The sequence below is a fragment of the Pseudophryne corroboree genome, chromosome 5, assembly GCF_028390025.1.
Source record: "Pseudophryne corroboree isolate aPseCor3 chromosome 5, aPseCor3.hap2, whole genome shotgun sequence".
Lineage (NCBI taxonomy): Eukaryota > Metazoa > Chordata > Amphibia > Anura > Myobatrachidae > Pseudophryne > Pseudophryne corroboree.
In genome coordinates, this window is record NC_086448.1 from 65,634,326 (window position 1) to 65,654,732 (window position 20,407).

Below are 20,407 nucleotides of genomic sequence, written 5' to 3' on the forward strand. Positions count from 1 at the left end.
CAACAAGGAAGGGGATTTTACTCAACCCTGTTTGTAGTCCCGAAACCGGACGGTTCGGTCAGACCCATTTTAAATTTAAAATCCCTGAACCTATACTTGAAAAGGTTCAAGTTAAAGATGGAATCGCCAAGAGCGGTCATCGCCAGCCTGGAAGGGGGGGATGTTATGGTATCTCTGGACATAAAGGATGCATACCTTCATGTTCCCATTTATCCACCTCATCAGGCGTACCTGAGATTTGCGGTACAGGATTGTCATTACCAATTTCAGACGTTGCCGTTTGGGCTTTCCACGGCCCCGAGGATTTTCACCAAGGTAATGGCGGAAATGATGGTGCTCCTGCGCAAGCAAGGTGTCACAATTATCCCGTACTTGGACGATCTCCTCATAAAAGCGAGATCAAGAGAGCAGTTGCTGAACAGTGTATCACTTTCACTGAAGGTGTTACAGCAACACGGCTGGATTCTCAATATCCCGAAGTCGCAGTTGGTTCCTACGACTCGTCTGACCTTCTTGGGCATGATTCTGGATACGGACCAGAAAAGGGTTTATCTTCCGATAGAAAAAGCTCAGGAACTCATGACTCTGGTCAGGAACCTATTGACGCCAAAACAGGTGTCAGTGCATCACTGCACTCGAGTCCTGGGAAAGATGGTTGCATCATACGAGGCCATTCCCTTCGGCAGGTTCCATGCGAGGACTTTCCAATGGGACCTACTGGACAAGTGGTCAGGGTCACATCTACAAATTCATCAGTTAATCACCCTGTCCCCCAGAGCCAGGGTATCTCTCCTGTGGTGGCTGCAGAGTGCTCACCTTCTAGAAGGCCGCAGGTTCGGCATTCAGGACTGGATCCTGGTGACCAGGGACGCGAGCCTCCGAGGTTGGGGAGCAGTCACACAGGGAAGAAACTTCCAAGGTCTTTGGTCAAGTCAAGAGACTTGTCTTCACATCAACATCCTGGAACTGAGGGCCATATACAACGCCCTACGTCAAGCGGAGACCTTACTTCACGACCAACCAGTTCTGATCCACTCAGACAACATCACCGCAGTCACTCATGTAAACCGCCAAGGCGGCACAAGGAGCAGAGTGGCAATGGCGGAAGCCACCAGGATTCTTCGCTGGGTGGAAAATCATGTAAGCGCACTGTCAGCAGTGTTCATTCCGGGAGTGGACAACTGGGAAGCAGACTTCCTCAGCAGACACGACCTGCATCCAGGAGAGTGGGGACTTCATCAGGAAGTCTTCGCACAGATTGCAAGTCAGTGGGGACTGCCCCAGATAGACATGATGGCGTCCCGCCTCAACAAAAAGCTACAGAGGTATTGAGCCAGATCAAAAGACCCTCAGGCGATAGCTGTAGATGCCCTAGTGACACCGTGGGTGTTCCAGTCGGTCTATGTGTTTCCTCCTCTTCCTCTCATACCCAAGGTGTTGAGAATAATAAGAAAAAGAGGAGTGAGAACGATTCTCATTGTTCCAGATTGGCCACGAAGGACCTGGTATCCGGATCTGCAGGAAATGCTCACAGAAGATCCGTGGCCTCTTCCTCTACGACAAGACCTGTTGCAATAGGGGCCCTGTCTGTTCCAAGACTTACAGCGGCTGCGTTTGACGGCATGGCGGTTGAACGCAGGATCCTAGCGGAAAAAGGCATTCCGGATGAGGTCATTCCTACGCTGATAAAGGCTAGGAAGGACGTGACAGCTAAACATTATCACCGTATATGGCGAAAATATGTTTCTTGGTGTGAGGCCAGGAATGCTCCTACGGAAGAATTCCATCTGGGCCGTTTCCTTCACTTCATACAAACTGGAGTGAATTTGGACCTAAAATTAGGCTCCATTAAGGTTCAGATTTCGACCTTATCCATTTTCTTTCAAAAAGAATTGGCTTCTCTCCCAGAAGTACAGACTTTTGTGAAGGGAGTGCTGCATATTCAGCCTCCTTTTGTACCTCCGGTGGTGCCTTGGGACCTTAACGTGGTGTTGAGTTTCCTTAAGTCGCACTGGTTTGAACCACTTCACACGGTGGAGTTAAAATATCTCACTTGGAAGGTGGTCATGTTATTAGCCTTGGCTTCGGCTAGGCGAGTGTCGGAATTGGCGGGTTTGTCTCATAAAAGCCCCTATCTGGTTTTCCATATGGATAGAGCGGAATTGCGGACCCGTCCTCAATTCTTGCCTAAGGTGGTGTCATCTTTTCATATGAACCAACCTATTGTGGTGCCTGTGGCTACACGAGACTTGGAGGATTCCGAGTTCCTTGATGTAGTCAGGGCTTTGAAAATTTACGTGGCCAGAACGGCTAGAGTCAGAAAAACAGAAGCACTCTTTGTCCTATATGCTGCCAACAAGGTTGGCGCCCCTGCTTCAAAGCAGACTATTGCTCGCTGGATCTGTAACACGACTCAGCAGGCGCATTCTATGGCTGGATTGCCGTTACCAAAATCGGTCAAGGCCCATTCCGCTAGGAAGGTGGGCTCGTCTTGGGCGGCTGCCCGAGGGTCTCGGCACTACAACTATGCCCTGGCTGAGGAGGACCTCCTGTTTGCTCAATCGGTGCTGCAGAGTCATCCGCACTCTCCCCTGCCCGTTTGGGAGCTTTGGTATAATCCCCATGGTCCTTACGGAGTCCCCAGCATCCTCTAGGACGTAAGAGAAAATAAGATTTTAAACCTACCGGTAAATCTTTTTCTCCTAGTCCGTAGAGGATGCTGGGCGCCCGTCCCAAGTGCGTACTACTTCTGCAAGACTTGTATATAGTTTTGCTTACATAAGGGTTATGTTATAGTTTTCATCGGTCTTGGACTGATGCTATGTTGTTTTCATACTGTTAACTGGTTAGTATATCACAAGTTATACGGTGTAATTGGTGTGGCTGGTATGAATCTTGCCCTTGGATTAACAAAAATCCTTTCCTCGTACTGTCCGCCTCCTCTGGGCACAGTTTCTCTAACTGAGGTCTGGAGGAGGGGCATAGAGGGAGGAGCCAGTGCACACCCATACCTAAAGTCTTGCTTAAAGTGCCCATGTCTCCTGCGGAGCCCGTCTATCCCCATGGTCCTTACGGAGTCCCCAGCATCCTCTACGGACTAGGAGAAAAAGATTTACCGGTAGGTTTAAAATCTTATTTTCCTTCCGTCTGGAACCCCACAGGTTAGGCGTTCTTTTCCAGGACCGTCGCAGCAGTCCTTTCGGTCTGCCAGGTTTCGGTCAAGAGTGAGGGGAGCCTCCAATGCAGTTGGAGAAACCAAAGGTAAGCTCTCAGGAGCAGAGCACCGGTGCAGCGGCTTCCAAGATCTCAGCATGACTGTGTGCCCCCACCCCGAGAGACACTCGAGGTGGGAGCGCGTTTACTTCACTTCAGCCAAGTTTGGGAAGACTTTGCTAAGATTCCTGGGTCAGGGATCTTATTTGTTACGGTTACAGGCTGGAGTTCGACACAGCTCCTCTCCAACGATTTTTTCGATCGGGCTTGCCAGCCTCGGAAGACTCTCAGATTGTCCTACAACAGGCCATAAAGAAATTGGTCCAGTCCCAAGTGATTGCTCCAGCACCAATCCAACAACAGGGTCAGGGTTATTATTCCAACCTGTTTGTGGTACCAAAGCCGGACGGCTCGGTAAAACCCATCCTGATTTTAAAATCACTAAACCGTTATCTAAGGGTTTTCAAGTTCAAGATGGAATCCCTAAAAGCAGTGATCCTCGGTTTAGAGAAAAGAGTTTCTGGCGTCCTTGGGTGTAAAGGACGCGTATGTCCACATACCAATTTGGCCGCCTCATCAGGATTACCTAAGGTTCGCTTTACAAGACGACCACTATCCGTTCCGGGCGTTGCTGTTCGGACTGTCCATGGCTCCGCGGGTATTCACGAAGGTGATGGCGGAGATGATGCTCCTACTCAGGACTCAGGGAGTCAACATGGTTCCTTATCTCGACGACCTCCTGATAAAGGCGAGATCAAGGGAGTTTCTTGTGCTCGGAGTCAACCGCACTATTCAGGTGTTTTCGCATCACGGATAGTTTCTGAATTTACAAAAGTCCCATTTGTTACCGTCTCAACGACTCCAGTTTCTGGGAATGATCCTGGATACAGTGGAACAGAAGGTGTTCCTCCCGGAGGAAAAGGTGACAACCCTCCAGGACTTGGTCAGAGATGTTTTGCGACCAACTCGGTTTCGGTCCATCTTTGCATCTGCTTTCTGGGCAAGATGGTGGCCTTGCACGAGGCAATACAATACGGAAGGTTCCATGCAAGGACTTTTCAGCTGGATGTATTGAACCAGTGGTCAGGTTCACACATATGCATTGAATACGTCTTTCACCACAAGCGAGGATGTCACTCCTGTGGTGGTTGCATTCTCCAAACCTTCTAGCCGGCCGGAGCTTCGGGATTCAGAATTGGATCCTCCTCACGACAGACGCAAGTCTGAAGGGATGGGGAGCAGTGACCCAAGAAGTCCAGTTCCAGGCCGGTGGACTTCGCTGGAAGCCCGACTTCCTATCAACATTCTGAAGTTGCGGGCTGTGTACAACGCTCTGCTTCAGGCCTCTTCTCTACTTTGGAACCAGGCCATCCAGGTCCAGTCGGACAACGCGACGACGGTGGCATACATCAATCGTCAAGGTGGAACAAAAAGCAGAGCTTACATGAGAACAGTATCCAAGATACTCTCCTGGACGAAAAAACACGCAAGGGCTGTTTCAGCAATCTTCATTCCGGGAGTGGGCAACTGGGAAGCGGACTTCCTCAGTCGTCACGACCTCCATCCCGGGGAATGGGGACTCAACGAACAAGTGTTCAATCAGATTGTGGCTCTATGGGGTCGTCCACAGATCGACCAAATGGCGTCTCTGCTCAACAAGAAGCTCAGCCGATATTGCTCGAGAACCAGGGACCCTCAGGCAGTGGCAGTGGATGCACTGACAACCAGGTGGTCCTATCGACTGGTGTATCTGTTCCCTCCGATTCCGTTAATCCCAAGGGTGTTGCAGAGAATCAGAAGTCAAAGAGCAGAGGTGTTCCTGGTGGCCCCAGATTGGCCTCGAAGGACGTGGTACGCGGATCTTCTGGACATGTTGGTTGAGGATCCTTGGCCTCTACCTCTAAGAGAGGATCTACTTCAACAAGGACCGTTCGTCTACCCAGACTTACGGCGTCTTCGTTTGAGCGACTGATCCTAGCTCAAAAGGGCCTGGACAATGAAGTAATATCCACTACGGTCCAGGTGCGGAAACCGGTGACATCGTCACATTACTATCATATCTGGAGGAGATATATATCCTGGTGTGAGAAGGAGAGACTTCCACCTGCGGATTTTAAACTAGGACGCTTCCAGCGTTTTCTGCAGTCAGACATGGATTTGGGCCTGCGTCTGGGATCTCTTAAAGTTCAGATTTCTGCCTTATCACTATTCTTCCAGAAGAAATTGGCAGTTGTGCCTGAAGTGCAGACCTTTTTTCAAGGGGTTGTACATATACAACCTTTGTTCCTCAACAGCACCATGGGAGCTGGCTGTTGTGTTGAATTTCCTACAGTCATCATGGTTCGAACCTCTGACGTCAATGGTAGACGGTAATGCTACTGGCCCTGGCATCTGCCAGGTGTGTTTCAGACTTGGGGGGCTCGTGTAAGAGTCCTTATTTGATTTTCCATGAGGATAAAGCAGAGCTCAGAACGCGGCATCAGTTCCTGCCGAAGGTGGTCTCTGCATTCCACCTCAATCAAGCTATCGTGGTTCCGTCTAGATCAGGGAACCCTGACATCCCAGAATCTCTGGATGCTGTTAGAGCCTTGAAGACCTATGTCAAAAGAACGGCTCGGACTAGGAAGACGGATTGCCTCTTTGTGCTTTATGATGCGCAAAAGAAGGGTTGCCCTGCGTCAAAGCAGTCTGGGCGTACGCCTCGGTGCGGAGTTTTTCTGCAGGTTCTTGTTCAAGTTATCCTGTTCAGTATTACTGTTTGTTAGACTAGTTGCCACATGTTATGGCCAATGTGTTAAAAATTTATTTCCAGTTGTTCTGGTTTGTGTGTTATGGTGTGCTGGTATGAATCTCATCACATATTGCACTTATGATCCTTCTCTTAAGTATGTCCATCCTCCTTACGGCACAGTTTTACCTTAACTGGCTTGTGGGTGGGGGCATAGAGGGTAGGAGCCAGCACACCCTGCTGAAGACTTCATGTGCCTTGCCTCCTGCGGAGACCTTCTATACCCCATCGTATTAAGGAATGACCCCAGTATCCCATATGGACTACGAGAAAAGGATTTACTGGTAGTTCATTAAAATCCTATTTTTTAGCATTATTTTGGCCAAACATGTAGGCCCACCTACTACGTCATGGTGACCGCATCAGGTGGGTCCATAACATCCCTAATACTGACATATACATAAATCCAGGTCTTGCCTATCATAGTGCCCATTCTAATATGTACACTGCAAATGCAAGAACCTTACTAATTTAAAAACACCTAAGGGCAGGTGTGTGGGGTGCTAGTCCAGGTAGAAAGGTCTCCAATGTGTGTTTAGAACCTCAGTTTTACTCCCTGTTACACTGTATAGTTTATTATTATAGTTTTAATACCAGTGTTCTTAGTGCTTAGAGTTTGCACCTTCATTTTCGCTTTTATTCTGCGTGGCACTACAAGTATCAGCAAGGTAGCACCTCTTATGTTTAAAATTAGGGTTTTCAGTCCAGGCCCCAGAACCCCCCATACCTCCCCCCCCCCCCCTCTTCCCCCAGGTTTATTAAGTAATTGTGTATGTATACCTGAAGGGGGACTACCACCCCACCCACATGTCCTTAGGTGTTTTTAAACGAGTAAGGGTCCTTGAATCTGCTGTCTACGAATTAGTATGGGCACTGATAGATAGATCTGGGTCATTTATTCAGTGTTAGCTCGTATAAACCACCTTGGGATCAGCAGATAGCTGCTCTTGTGACATTAGCTGCTGTGTCCTGTACACACATACAGGAGAGAGCACAGGCGCTCAATGGAAAATATAGGAGGAACATTTTGAAACAATCTGAAAATAATGGTGGTTTAAATCTAGAAATACACAGGTCTGTCGTGCTGGGTGCCCAGATCTGTCTCATGTGACTATTCCACATTGTATTCATTGTACAAGAAAAAAAACATTCATACATTCATTCCCCTATTCTGTACCTTAAACCTTATTCATTCCAATACACCTTAACCACTCCCCTGGGCCTCCCTCCGTGCTGCCGGTACTCCTGATTACATTGGGCCGCCCCTGAGAAGTAGGATATGCAGAGCTGAGTGTTATAGTGGACCAGTTCCCCACTGAATCAATACACATTACAGGTTGAGTATCCCATATCCAAATATTCCGAAATACGGAATATTCCGAAATACGGACTTTTTTTAGTGAGAGTGAGATAGTGAAATCTTTGTTTTTTGATGGCTCAATGTACACAAACTTTGTTTAATACACAAAGTTATTAAAAATATTGGCTAAAATGACCTTCAGGCTGTGTGTATAAGGTGTATATGAAACATAAATGAGTTGTGGGAATGTACACACACTTTGTTTAATGCACAAAGTTACAAAAAATATTGGCTAAAATTACCTTCAGGCTGTGTGTATAAGGTGTATATGTAACATAAATGCATTCTGTGCTTAGACTTAGGTCCCATCACCATGATATCTCATTATGGTATGCAATTATTCCAAAATACGGAAAAATCCCATATCCAAAATACCTCTGGTCCCAAGCATTTTGGATAAGGGAGACTCAACCTGTATATCATTCTGAAACTTTCACTTTAATAGGTCGGCTTAGTGACACAAAAGGGGGGATTAAGGGGGCAGGCCTGCCATAATGCATTTCTGCCCTTTGTGACGTCCCAATTAGAGCAAGGAACACCGTACACAAATGACATACCTTTTACTGCTCTCTAGCATAGCTGGTGTCCATTCTGTCCGTTGGTTATTGGTCAGTAAAACCATCTTTTATTTCATTACAGCTTCATATTATTGATTGACAGTCCTGGCACAGAAACTGCAATAGGGGTGGGACTGTCCTGGCACAGGAACTACAATAGGAGTGGGACTGTCTTGGCACAGGAACTGCATTAGGGGTGGGACTGTCCTGGCACAGGAACTGTAATACAGGAACTGCAATATGGGTGGGACTGTCCTGGCACAGGAACTGCATTAGGGGTGGGACTATCCTGGAACAGGAACTGCAATACAGGAACTGCAATATGGGTGGGACAGTCCTGGCACAGGAACTGCATTAGGGGTGGGACTATCCTGGAACAGGAACTGCAATACAGGAACTGCAATATGGGTGGGACAGTCCTGGCACAGGAACTACAATAGGGGTGGGACTGTCAATCAGCAGTTTGACACTTGGGGAATGTGTGTGTTGAGTGCACGCAAACTGGCTAAGTGATGTTGCAAATGGTTGAGACGTTAGGAAGAATGGATTCCTGTAAGTAAAAATTGTCAAAGTCCGGGTATAGTCAGATTTTTAACCACTTGACTATTTTTTCCCCCCCAATAACCGTACAGAAATTGTGGTTTTTTTTTATTAGCCAGTTAGGTGAAGAATGTGTATTTAGTGTCATCTAAAATGATTTTAGTAAAAAAAAAAAATAAAAAAAAAATTGGGGGGGATATTTGAAAAAAAATTAATCATATTTGGAACATCGGTCACGACCATTGGAAGATCGTGACCATTGGAGACATTGCGACCATCGGAAACATCGCGACCATCGCGGCTTTCAATTTGAAAGCTGGTACAGCCTCCAGGTACACAGGGGGGAGATTGGGGGAGTTAATTTACACTACCCCGGCGGCTGCTATTGTCTGCAGCCGCTGGAGGGGCGGGGTCCTGCCGTGCTGACCGATCAGCAGTGATCGGCAGCACGGCAGTCAGTAGGGGAGAGTGCAGGGAGGCAGAGGGACCTTCCGGTCCCTCTGACAGCAGCAGCGGAGGGAAGTTTCTCTGTACTGTTTATCTGACTGGTCGCATCCTGTGCGACCAGGTCAGATAAAGCACTTGCTGGTACGTGCCAGGCAAGTGGTTAATGTACACCTTTCTGGATCATGGATGTACAGGGACGTTGAAAATACAGTTACATAGAGCTGCTTCTTTTTCTGCTTTATACAAGTATTTTTATTATCTTATATTTTTAGCATTTTGCTTCTCTTACTAGAGGGTGCGTTCCCTTTAAAAGTTCATTTATAGTCTCTGCACTGTCCATGGTGGAGCTACTCCTAAAGGACGATCCATTTATGTAATTTGGCAGACCATGCTGCCTCTGAAATTGTGGAGCAGGGTATCTGTGATTCCTGTTCTGCCTTTTAAGTAAATTGAAAGGAGCATTAAGTGTCATCTGTCGGCTGGATAAAAAGGATGCGTCTCAGTTGGAGGCCAGGTAGAGTAGGTCAGGTACTTTTTATTTATTTTTCTTTATGTTCATTCAGGTTTTTTGTTTTTTTTTGTTTCTTTGTGGTGGTTGATTGGATCATTTTATATTATTGGCTATTCATTTGTCCAAATATTCATGGGTGTTTTTTGTGAAATTGAGCTATATTGATTGCGTTTCATTTTTCGATGTTCATTTTTTGTATATTCTGTTTAAAGTGGAGCATAAATGCCCTTTAATACAAAGGTGTAGTTTATCTCTGCATCATGGCCTTCGGGAGTAGGCGACCCACAGCTGTCCCTGCTGAGACCTGTATTTCCACAGCAGTTGTCCACTATAATCATTATAGATTTTTCTTCTTTTTATTTTGAGGATGAGCGTAAAATGTGTTCCAAGGCTGTAACTGTTGAGACGTGCTGGTATTTGTAGTTCCATCTGTGATGGATAGATACAGATTGCTTGACCCAGACATGAGCAAGTAAATCTCAAATTCTCATTAACAGTGATTAGTTGCTGAATGAGCCCTGGAACTGGCCAGCACTGTCCGACGTCACTTTGGCTGTGCTGATCCTGCCCCCTTTCATACCGTATTACAGAGTAAAGTAGTGTGTGTCTATGTGTGTGTATGTATATATATATATATATATATATATATATATATATATATATATATATTATACATAATATATACGGTATATATAGAGAGAGAGAGAGAGAGAAGAACAGGCATAGGAAACCTATATCTGATACCTACGATATTAGTAATTCCCAGGACAGGAGATTCTTGGGCTTCTTTTTTACGCTTTAAAGTTTTACTGTTTAACTTCAGTTTATCTTTCATTTTTGCTATTTAAGTCTTTATTTATTTTTTTACATTGCAAATGTTAACGTAAATCTGTATAAAAAAAACATTATCATCGGCCTTAACTTGTTTCCTAGCACACCGGGTGTTTGGGGGTGGCCTAATGGGAAGTGATTTATTTGGGGTGGAATATATCGCTAGTCGCATGGTCAGGTCCTAAAGGGTCGGTAAATATGACAGCGAAAGCAAAGGGAGTGGTTGATGCAACTAGGGTGGCCAATCCCAGGCCTTTTTTTCAATCCCGGGAATCAAAATTGAAAAATGACCAATCCCGGGATTAGTTCCTATTCAGTGTTCTCCCCCCTCCCCGCCCAGTTCACATAATTTATCCTCATCCAGATGGGAGGGAGGGTGGGTTCTCCTGCTGTAAGGAGGTGAGGTGCAGGCACTGAGGTCCGGCCGGCTGGCTGCGCGGCGTGACCTATGACTTCACGTCACGCTGCACAGTGTGATCTCTGACTTCACATCACGCTGCGCAGTGCGCACATCCGGGGGCAGCGGGAGGGGTGAAGGGGGAGCCCGGCATAGTCTGAGCCTCCCGAGGATGCTCAACGCTGCCCGGCATTGAAAAAACAAAGGGGCTTCCTAATCCCAAAATCCCCGGGATTGAATCCCGGACAATTTTTGCCCAAAATCCTGGGATCCCGCCGATCCAGATACCAGGATTGGCCACCCTAGATGCAACCCATAAGGTTACTTAAAGCCTGGACATAATATAAGACTGATGTGTAACTTTTTCACTTTTGAATTTGACTATGTGTCCCCTTTATCAGTAATGCCTTAGGATTCAGTATGATATGCCGGCAGTCAGGAGACCGATGCCGGGATCCTGACAGCCGGAATACCAGCGGCGAGCCCTTTGGTTGCCACAGGGCTATATTACCCCCCCCCCCCCACACACCGATTGCGGGCCTGACCGCCGGCACTTTACCAGGTGTCGGGATTCCGACATTGGTATCCTGACCGCCGGGATCCCGGCAGCTTGATTTCCTCCCATGCTTTGTACCGATTAGAGAGCTCTTTACCAGTGTGGCCTCTGGTGTCACTGCAAGTTTGAGACTGACACGACATGCTTTGCTATAAGTGCTTTTTGCCCCTATCTGAACATATTTGATGACTTGCATTGTTACTGTTTTAGCCATAGTTACTTACTCAGTGATGTGGAAAAGTACCCCCATTAGGCATCTTTAATCTTTCTGTGTGACTCAAAGAATAGCCCCCCCCCCCCCCCCCAAAAAAAAAAGAAAACCTTGATTTTGGGTGGAATTGAAGAAAAGTACAAAAAATGTAAAAATGCATAGAAAAAAGTTAGATTGGGTGAGCCGTACGCCAGACATACAGGTGAATCGCCACTACTGCACTTGTCTTTTTACGCTTCTCACTTGCCCTTCCATTAAAATACAGTCTCTGCCAGATGGATGAATATTCGTAACAAATCCATTACTATGGTGCTGCATATGGGCACATACAGGGTTAGGATTATAGTTTACATCAGTCATACACAGATGACTCCTAAGGCTCATATCTTGCTTACATATTGCTCATCCTTGACGACTTTTTACCCGGGATTTGCTGTGGGCATAGCAGCTTAAACAGTGTTGTCTTGGCGATGCCCCAGCTGTGCAATGCAGTGGTTCTCTGCAGTGCTGGCATATAGCAGAAATGGGCGATAACACTGTGTCCCAAAATTCAGGAGTCTCCTGCACATACTAGGAAAAAAACGGCCAGTAACCCATAGCTATGTCTTCCACTTCCAAATCTGAATGTCGCCTGTGCATGCAACCTTATTCAATCTGTGACTTCACTAGGAATGCCACTGATGCGCTGCCTCAGAGTTGTCTAGGGGGCGGATTTAGGGGCCGGGCAGCCCCTAGTCAAATTATGGGTCGCCCCCATCCCCGTCACGTCCCTGCTCCCTTTGCCTCCTTCATTTTGGGGTTGATCCAACGCCTCAAAGCATCCCAATTCCCCCATCACCACCTCCTGCACCACATTTTGCTCCCCTTTGCCCCTTCCTCTGCCAGTTGCAAAATAAATAAATAAGTCGGAAAAAAAAAGCCTATTCTCATCTTGCCAACGGCACAGCAAGACTCCTATGCAGGGCAGCTTGCTGTGCCGCCGCCCCCCCCCAGTGAGTGACACCCCTAGGCAGTGCCTAACTAGAGACTGCACTGGCAGGCTTGGCCTGGCCGCAGAGGTACAGGGGAAACGACCGGTAGGCCGTGCTGCCTGGGGCCCCACCTCCTCCTCTATAGATCAGGTTTTAGAATGTGCACTTGAATTATACATTATACATATGTCACATTATACTGCACATGACTATGGTGTATTCTCTACAGTGCATTGTCAATATTTATCTGATACATTATCATGCACGCACTAGCAGTATTTATATATTTATCAAGGAGCCCAGCCCATGCACTCTCTAATGGTTAGGCAATCCAATGTAGCAGCTGGCCACACCCCCTCTGGAGACTGGCCACACCCCTAAACACGGGCCCCTACAACTGCATTCCCCGGTGGGCCCTTCATGCCCCAGTCCGATACTGTGCACTGGTATTGTCTGTAGTTCTTACAGGCTTCAGCTCGTGAAATAACTCTCCGCTGTAGAATGAGCCATTTTAAAGAAAGCGAAAATAAAATTGTTTTGTACAAGAGCAGTTGGTGAGGCTGCAGTCTGTTTTTCCTCAAAATAACTTTTATATTAAAATGCCACCGACGTTCCTTTTTTACTGTTTATTTGTTTGTTTTTTAAATGTCAGCCTGTAAGGCCGGCTCTGCGCTCGCTGCTTGTGCGCTACCCAAAATATCACCGAAGTGGCCACGGCGGGTGGTTGCAAAAATGTTATTTCTGTACATTATTTTTACTTACAGTATATTATTTTTTGGGTGTGTACATTTCTCAGATATATATGTTGCTGCTTACATCTATATTACGTTTGTTTGCATGAGTTTAAGATGGATTATTTGATACTTGCCAGGTGACTGACACCATGGACAGATGATAAAAAACTAACTATGGCAACAGTCATTGCTTGTGTTGTGTGAAGGTTATCTACTAATTCAGTGGTTCCAGAACTGCGCCATTACAGTCCGGGTTTTAAGGCTATCCAAGGTCGATCCCAGATGATTAAATCAAATTGACTGAGGTACTGATTAAGTCATCTGTGCTTATCCATAGTCATCCTTCAAAACTGGACAGGAATGGTGAAGTTTGAGAACCTCTGTACTAATTTGTAAATTATAATGAATTGTGTTGATTTCTATGGAAGAAATTCGTCATCAACCCAAATATAATATCCCATGATTTGTGGGCCCTGGTGTGATTTTGGCAACATACTGTAGATGCTAGATTTAAAGGGCCAATTATTTGCTGCTTTAAATCAGGTTGGTACAGTATTTCCCTTTAAAACCATTTCCTGCTTTAAATCTGGCGGCTGTCTTGCTGAAAACACACCAGGGCTTGCAAATCGCGGGCTATGAACATTTGGGCCTAGATCTGTACAAAAAATTGTTTTTCTAATGAAATATATAGCAAGGCTCAGTAATGAGTAAAATAATATATAGCGAGAGTTTTCGGTTAGTGCCTTTCACGTGACTGTACGATGGGACATATTAACCTGTTTGATACTTTGTCAGGCAATGTTCAGAGTGTGACCAGGCCGGCAGCAGCGACATAGAAGCGGATTTTGCTATGGAAACTTTACCAAACGGGACCAAGCGATCCAGAAGACAGATTAAGGAACCAGTGAAGTTTGTGTCGCAGGATGTTCCTCAGGACACCAAAAAGACTCCCCTACGGAATGTTGTGAGTTTCTGCAAATCTCTCCCACTTCCCTCTCTGTCGGGGCTAGGCAACCGCTGACTCGCCATCTTGTGTGGGACTGTAAGTCCCAGCATGCAGCGTGCCCAGCGGCCAGTCTGGTACTTATACTTTCACAAGTTATATATTATGTAGCTGATAGAGGAAAGCCAGAAAACCATCATAATTTAGCCAATAGAGGGCTCTGTTTTATTGCTGTCTCATCATTTATGTCTCTAGAGTACTTCCATGGTCGTCTTTTTGGTTTGATTGGTCTCATACATGGCCGCCTGTAACTTTTACTTATACAGGTTGAGTATCCCATATCCAAATATTCCGAGATACAGAATATTCCGAAATACAGAATTTTTTGAGTGAGATAGTGAAACCTTGTTTTCTGATGGCTCAATGTACACAAACTTTGTTTAATACACAAGGTAATTAAAAATATTGGCTAATATGACCTTCAGGCTGTGTGTATAAGGTGTATATGAAACATAAATGCATTCTGTGCTTAGACTTAGGTCCTATCACCATGATATCTCATTATGGTATGCAATTATTCCAAAATATGGAAAAATCCAATATCCAAAATACTTATGGTCCCGAGCATTTTAGATATGGGATACTCAACCTGTACATTCATTTCTCTGACGTCCTAGTGGATGCTGGGTACTTCGTAAGGACCATGGGGAATAGACGGGCTCCGCAGGAGACTGGGCACTCTTAAAAGAAAGATTAGGTACTATATCTGGTGTGCACTGGCTCCTCCCTCTATGCCCCTCCTCCAGGCCTCAGTTAGAATCTGTGCCCGGCCAGAGCTGGATGCACCTAGTGGGCTCTCCTGAGCTTACTAGAAAAGAAAGTATTTGACAGGTTTTTTATTTTCAGTGAGATCTGCTGGCAACAGACTCACTGCTACGAGGGACTGAGGGGAGAGAAGCAAACCTACCTGCTTGCAGCTAGCTTGTGCTTCTAAGGCTACTGGACACCATTAGCTCCAGAGGGATCGAACACAGGGCCCGACCTCGATCGTCCGTTCCCGGAGCCGCGCCGCCGTCGCCCTTGCAGAGCCAGAAGACGGAAGAACCAGGAGAAAATCGGCGGCTGAAGACTCCAGTCTTCAATAAGGTAGCGCACAGCACTGCAGCTGTGCGCCATTGCTCCCACAGCACACCACACGCTCCGGTCACTGGTGGGTGCAGGGTGCTGGGGGGGGGGGAGGGGCGCCCTGGGCTGCAATATGTATACCTTTTTGGCAAAATGCACATAATACAGTTATAAACTGTATATGTGCCTAATCCCCCGCCATAAATATTATTAAAAAAGCGGGAGAAGCCCGCAGCTGAAGGGGCGGGGCTATCTTCCTCAGCACAGCCAGCGCCATTTTCTCTTCACAGCTCCGCTGGAAGGACGCTCCCCAGGCTCTCCCCTGCAGTATACACTACGAGAAGGGTAAAAAAGAGAGGGGGGGCACATAAATTTAGGCGCAAAAGGTGATATAAGCAGCTATTGGGGGAAAATTAACTTTCTGTTAATGTAAATCCCTCTGTTATATAGCGCTCTGGTGTGTGCTGGCATACTCCCTCTCTGTCTCCCCAAAGGACTTTGTGGGGTCCTGTCCTAAGTCAGAGCATTCCCTGTGTGTGTGTGCGGTGTGTCGGTACGGCTGTGTCGACATGTTTGAGGAGGACGCTTACGTGGAGGCGGAGCAGGTGCCGATAAGTGTGATGTCGCCCCCTGCGGGGCCGACACCAGAGTGGATGGATATGTGGAAGGTATAAACCGACAGTGTCAACTCCTTGCATAAAAGGTTCAATGACGCAGCTTTGGGACAGCCGGCATCTCAGCCCGCGCCTGCCCAAGCATCTCAGAAGCTATCAGGGGCTCAAAAACGCCCGCTACCTCAGATGGCAGACACAGATGTCGACACGGAGTCTGACTCCTGTGTAGACGAGGATGAGACAAATGTACAGTCCACAAGGGCCATCCGATGCATGATTACGGCAATGAAAAATGTGTTGCACATTTCTGACATTAACCCGGTTACCACTAAAAAGGGTATTATGTTTGGGGAGAAAAAGCAGCCAGTGAATTTTCCCCCATCTGATGAGTTAAATGAATTGTGTGAAGAAGCGTGGTGTTCCCCAGATAAGAAATTAGTGATTTCTAAGAGGTTACTGATGGCGTACCCTTTCCCGCCAACGGACAGGCTACGTTGGGAAACATCCCCTAGGGTGGACAAGGCGCTCACACGCTTATCAAAAAAGGTGGCACTGCCGTCTCAGGATACGGCCGCCTTAAAGGAGCCTGCAGATAGAATAAGCACGAGGCTATCCTGAAGTCTGTATATACACACTCAGGTACTATACTGAGACCTGCAATTGCTTCGGCATGGATGTGTAGTGCTGCAGCTGCTTGGTCTGATTCCCTGTCAGATAACATTGATTCCCTTGACAGGGATACCATTTTGCTAACCATAGAGCATATTAAAGACGTCGTCTTATATATGAGGGATGCACAGAGGGACATTTGCCGGCTGGCATCTAGAATTAATGCAATGTCCATTTCTGCCAGGAGAGTATTATGGACTCGGCAATGGACAGGTGATGCTGATTCTAAAAGGCACATATAGGTTTTGCCTTATAAGGGTGAGGAATTGTTTGGGGACGGTCTCTCGGACCTCGTATCCACAGCAACAGCTGGGAAGTCGACTTTTTTACCTCGGGTTCCCTCACAGCCTAAGAAAGCACCGTATTATCTAGTACAGTCCTTTCGGCCTCAGAAAGGCAAGCGGGTCAGAGGCGCGTCCTTTCTGCCCAGAGGCAGGGGTAGAGGGAAAAACTGCACCAGACAGCCAGTTCCCAGGAACAAAAATCCTCCCCTGCTTCCACTAAGTCCACCGCATGACGTTGGGGCTCCACAGGTGGAGCCAGGTGCGGTGGGGGCGCGTCTCCGGATCTTCAGCGACCAGTGGGTTCGCTCACAGGTGGATCTCTGGGTTCTACAAGTGGTATCTCAGGGATACAAGCTGGAGTTCGAGGCATCTCCCCCTCGCCATTACCTCAAATCAGCCTTGCCAGCTGCTCCCAAGGAAAGGGAGGTAGTACTGGCGGCAATTCACAAGCTGTACCTTCAGCAGGTGATAATCAAAGTTCCCCTCCTTCAACAGGGACGGGGTTACTATTCCACAATGTTTGTGGTACCGAAACCAGATGGTTCGGTGAGACCCATTCTAAATTTGAAATCCTTGAACACTTATATAAGGAAGTTCAAGTTCAAAATGGAATTGCTCAGGGCGGTTATTGCAAGCCTGGAAGAGGGGGATTTTATGGTGTCACTGGACATCAAGGATGCTTACCTACATGTCCCCATTTACCCCCCTCACCAGGAGTACCTCAGGTTTGTGGTACAGGACTGTCATTACCAATTCCAGACGTTGCCGTTTGGTCTGTCCACGGCACCGAGGGTATTTACCAAGGTAATGGCCGAAATGATGATACTTCTTCGGAAGAAGGGAGTTATAATTACCCCATACTTGGACGATCTCCTTATAAAGGCGAGGTCCAAGGAGCAGTTGTTAGTCGGAGTAGCACTATCTCGGGAAGTGCTACAACAGCACAGCTGGATTCTGAATATCCCAAAGTCGCAGCTGATTCCTACGACGCGTCTGCTGTTCTTGGGCATGATTCTGGACACAGAACAGAAGAAGGTGTTTCTCCCGGAGGAGAAGGCCCAGGAATTGTCATCTCTGGTCAGGGACCTCCTGAAACCAAAACAGGTGTCGGTGCATCACTGCACGCGAGTCCTGGGAAAGATGGTGGCTTCTTACGAAGCAATTCCCTTCGGCAGGTTCCATGCAATCTGGAACTAAGGGCCATTTACAATGCCCTGAGTCAAGCAGTAACCCTGCTTCAAAACCAGCCGGTGCTGATTCAGTCAGACAACATCACGGCGGTCGCCCATGTAAACCGACAGGGCGGCACAAGAAGCAGGATGGCGATGGCAGAAGCCACAAGGATTCTTCGATGGGCGGAGAATCACGTGCTAGCACTGTCAGCAGTGTTCATTCCGGGAGTGGACAACTGGGAAGCAGACTTCCTCAGCAGGCACGACCTCTACCCGGGAGAGTGGGGACTTCATAAGAAGCTGTGGACGCTCTAGTGACACCGTGGGTGTACCAGTCGGTTTGTGTTCCCTCCTCTTCCTCTCATACCAAAGGTACTGAGGATAATAAGAAAGAGAGGAGTAAGAACTATACTCATCGTTCCGGATTGGCCAAGAAGAACTTGGTACCCGGAACTACAAGAAATTATCTCAGGGGACCCTTGGCCTCTGCCGCTCCGACAGGAACTGCTACAGCAGGGGCCCTGTCTGTTCCAAGACTCACCGCGGCTGCGTTTGACGGCATGGCGATTGAACGCCGGATCCTAATGGAAAAGGGCATTCCGGATGAAGTCATTCCTACGCTGATTAAAGCTAGGAAAGATGTGACAGCAAAACATTATCACCGCATATGGCGAAAATATGTTGCTTGGTGTGAGGCCAGGAAGGCCCCAACAGAGGAATTTCAGCTGGGTCGATTTCTGCACTTCCTACAGTCAGGAGTAACTATGGGCCTAAAATTGGGATCCATTAAAGTCCAGATTTCGGCCCTGTCTATTTTCTTTCAAAAAGAACTGGCGTCACTGCCTGAAGTTCAGACGTTTGTTAAGGGAGTGCTGCGTATTCAGCCCCCTTTTGTGCCTCCAGTGGCACCTTGGGATCTAAACGTTGTGTTGGATTTCCTAAAATCACATTGGTTGAGCCACTTCAGACCGTGGAGTTGAAGTATCTCACGTGGAAGGTAGTCATGCTGTTGGCCTTGGCCTCAGCTAGGCGTGTGTCAGAATTGGCGGCTTTGTCCTGTAAAAGCCCATATCTGATTTTCCATATGGACAGGGCAGAATTGAGGACTCGTCCCCAATTTCTCCCAAAGGTGGTATCAGCGTTTCATTTGAACCAACCTATTGTGGTGCCTGCGGCTCCTCGGGACTTGGAGGATTCCAAGTTGCTGGACGTAGTCCGGGCCCTGAAAATCTATGTTTCCAGGACGGCTAGAGTCAGGAAAACTGACTCGCTGTTTATCCTGCATGCACCCAACAAGCTGGGTGCTCCTCCTTCTAAGCAGACTATTGCTCGCTGGATCTGTAGCACGATTCAACTTGCACATTCTGCGGCTGGACTGCCGCATCCTAAATCAGTAAAAGCCCATTCCACGAGGAAGGTGGGCTCTTCTTGGGCGGCTGCCCGAGGGGTCTCGGCTTTACAACTTTGCCGAGCTGCTACTTGGTCGGGATCAAACACTTTTGCAAAATTCTACAAGTTTGATACCCTGGCTGAGGAGGACCTTGAGCTTGCTCATTCGGTGCTGCAGAGTCATCCGCACTCTCCCGCCCGTTTGGGAGCTTTGGTATAATCCCCATGGTCCTTATGGAGTACCCAGCATCCACTAGGACGTCAGAGAAAATAAGAATTTACTCACCGGTAATTCTATTTCTCGTAGTCCATAGTGGATGCTGGGCGCCCGTCCCAAGTGCGGACTTTCTGCAATACATGTATATAGTTATTGCTTAACTATAGGGTTATTGTTCTGAGCCATCTGTTAAATGAGGCTCAGTTGTTGTTCATACTGTTAACTGGGTATAGTTATCACAAGTTGTACAGTGTGATTGGTGTGGCTGGTATGAGTCTTACCCTGGATTCCAAATCCTTTCCTAGTAATGTCAGCTCTTCTGGGCACAGTTTCTCTAACTGAGGTCTGTATATAGTACCTAATCTTTCTTTTAAGAGTGCCCAGTCTCCTGCGGAGCCCGTCTATTCCCCATGGTCCTTACGGAGTACCCAGCATCCACTACGGACTACGAGAAATAGAATTACCGGTGAGTAAATTCTTATTTTTTCTTTCTGTATTATTCACCGCCATCTAGACTGTGGTTTATTCTTTGTGTACAGTATGTTGCAAAACCACAGGGAGGATTCAGCTGCATTCACTGTGCACAAAGTAATTGTGCGGCCACTTACACGGGGACAACAAAGGTCTGGATGCTATCAACAAGTGGCTGAAAGACACAGAAAGCCGCTAGACAGATGCATTAATACGGATCATTCCTATGGGCATGCAGCAAAGCTCGGATGCAGTTTACCAGTCACCGCGCCATGCTCGCTTACAGCATCTGATTCCTGTTGGTAACGCAAGGTGCCGTAGTCAGAGTTGGACCTAGAAGCGCCCTCAGCTACTTCTATTAGTGGTTGCCAGCCTGCGACTTTATGCAGATACTGAGTCAAAGTCCT

At 47.2% G+C, this 20,407-nt stretch overlaps 1 protein-coding gene across 6 annotated transcripts in view; it reads left to right on the top strand.

Moving 5' to 3' along the window:
* The window catches only part of PHF14 (PHD finger protein 14), a 469,633-nt gene that overhangs the window by 148,481 nt on the left and 300,745 nt on the right, over nucleotides 1–20,407 (top strand). For all 6 annotated transcript variants that reach the window (XR_010177576.1, XM_063921311.1, XM_063921312.1 and 3 more), the window contains one exon: nucleotides 13,912–14,080. Coding sequence is in view for 5 of the 6 variants with exons in the window: in XM_063921311.1 (XP_063777381.1) it covers nucleotides 13,912–14,080 (169 nt within the window). In the remaining variant the exon portion in view is untranslated. The remainder of the gene's footprint in view (nucleotides 1–13,911; nucleotides 14,081–20,407) is intronic.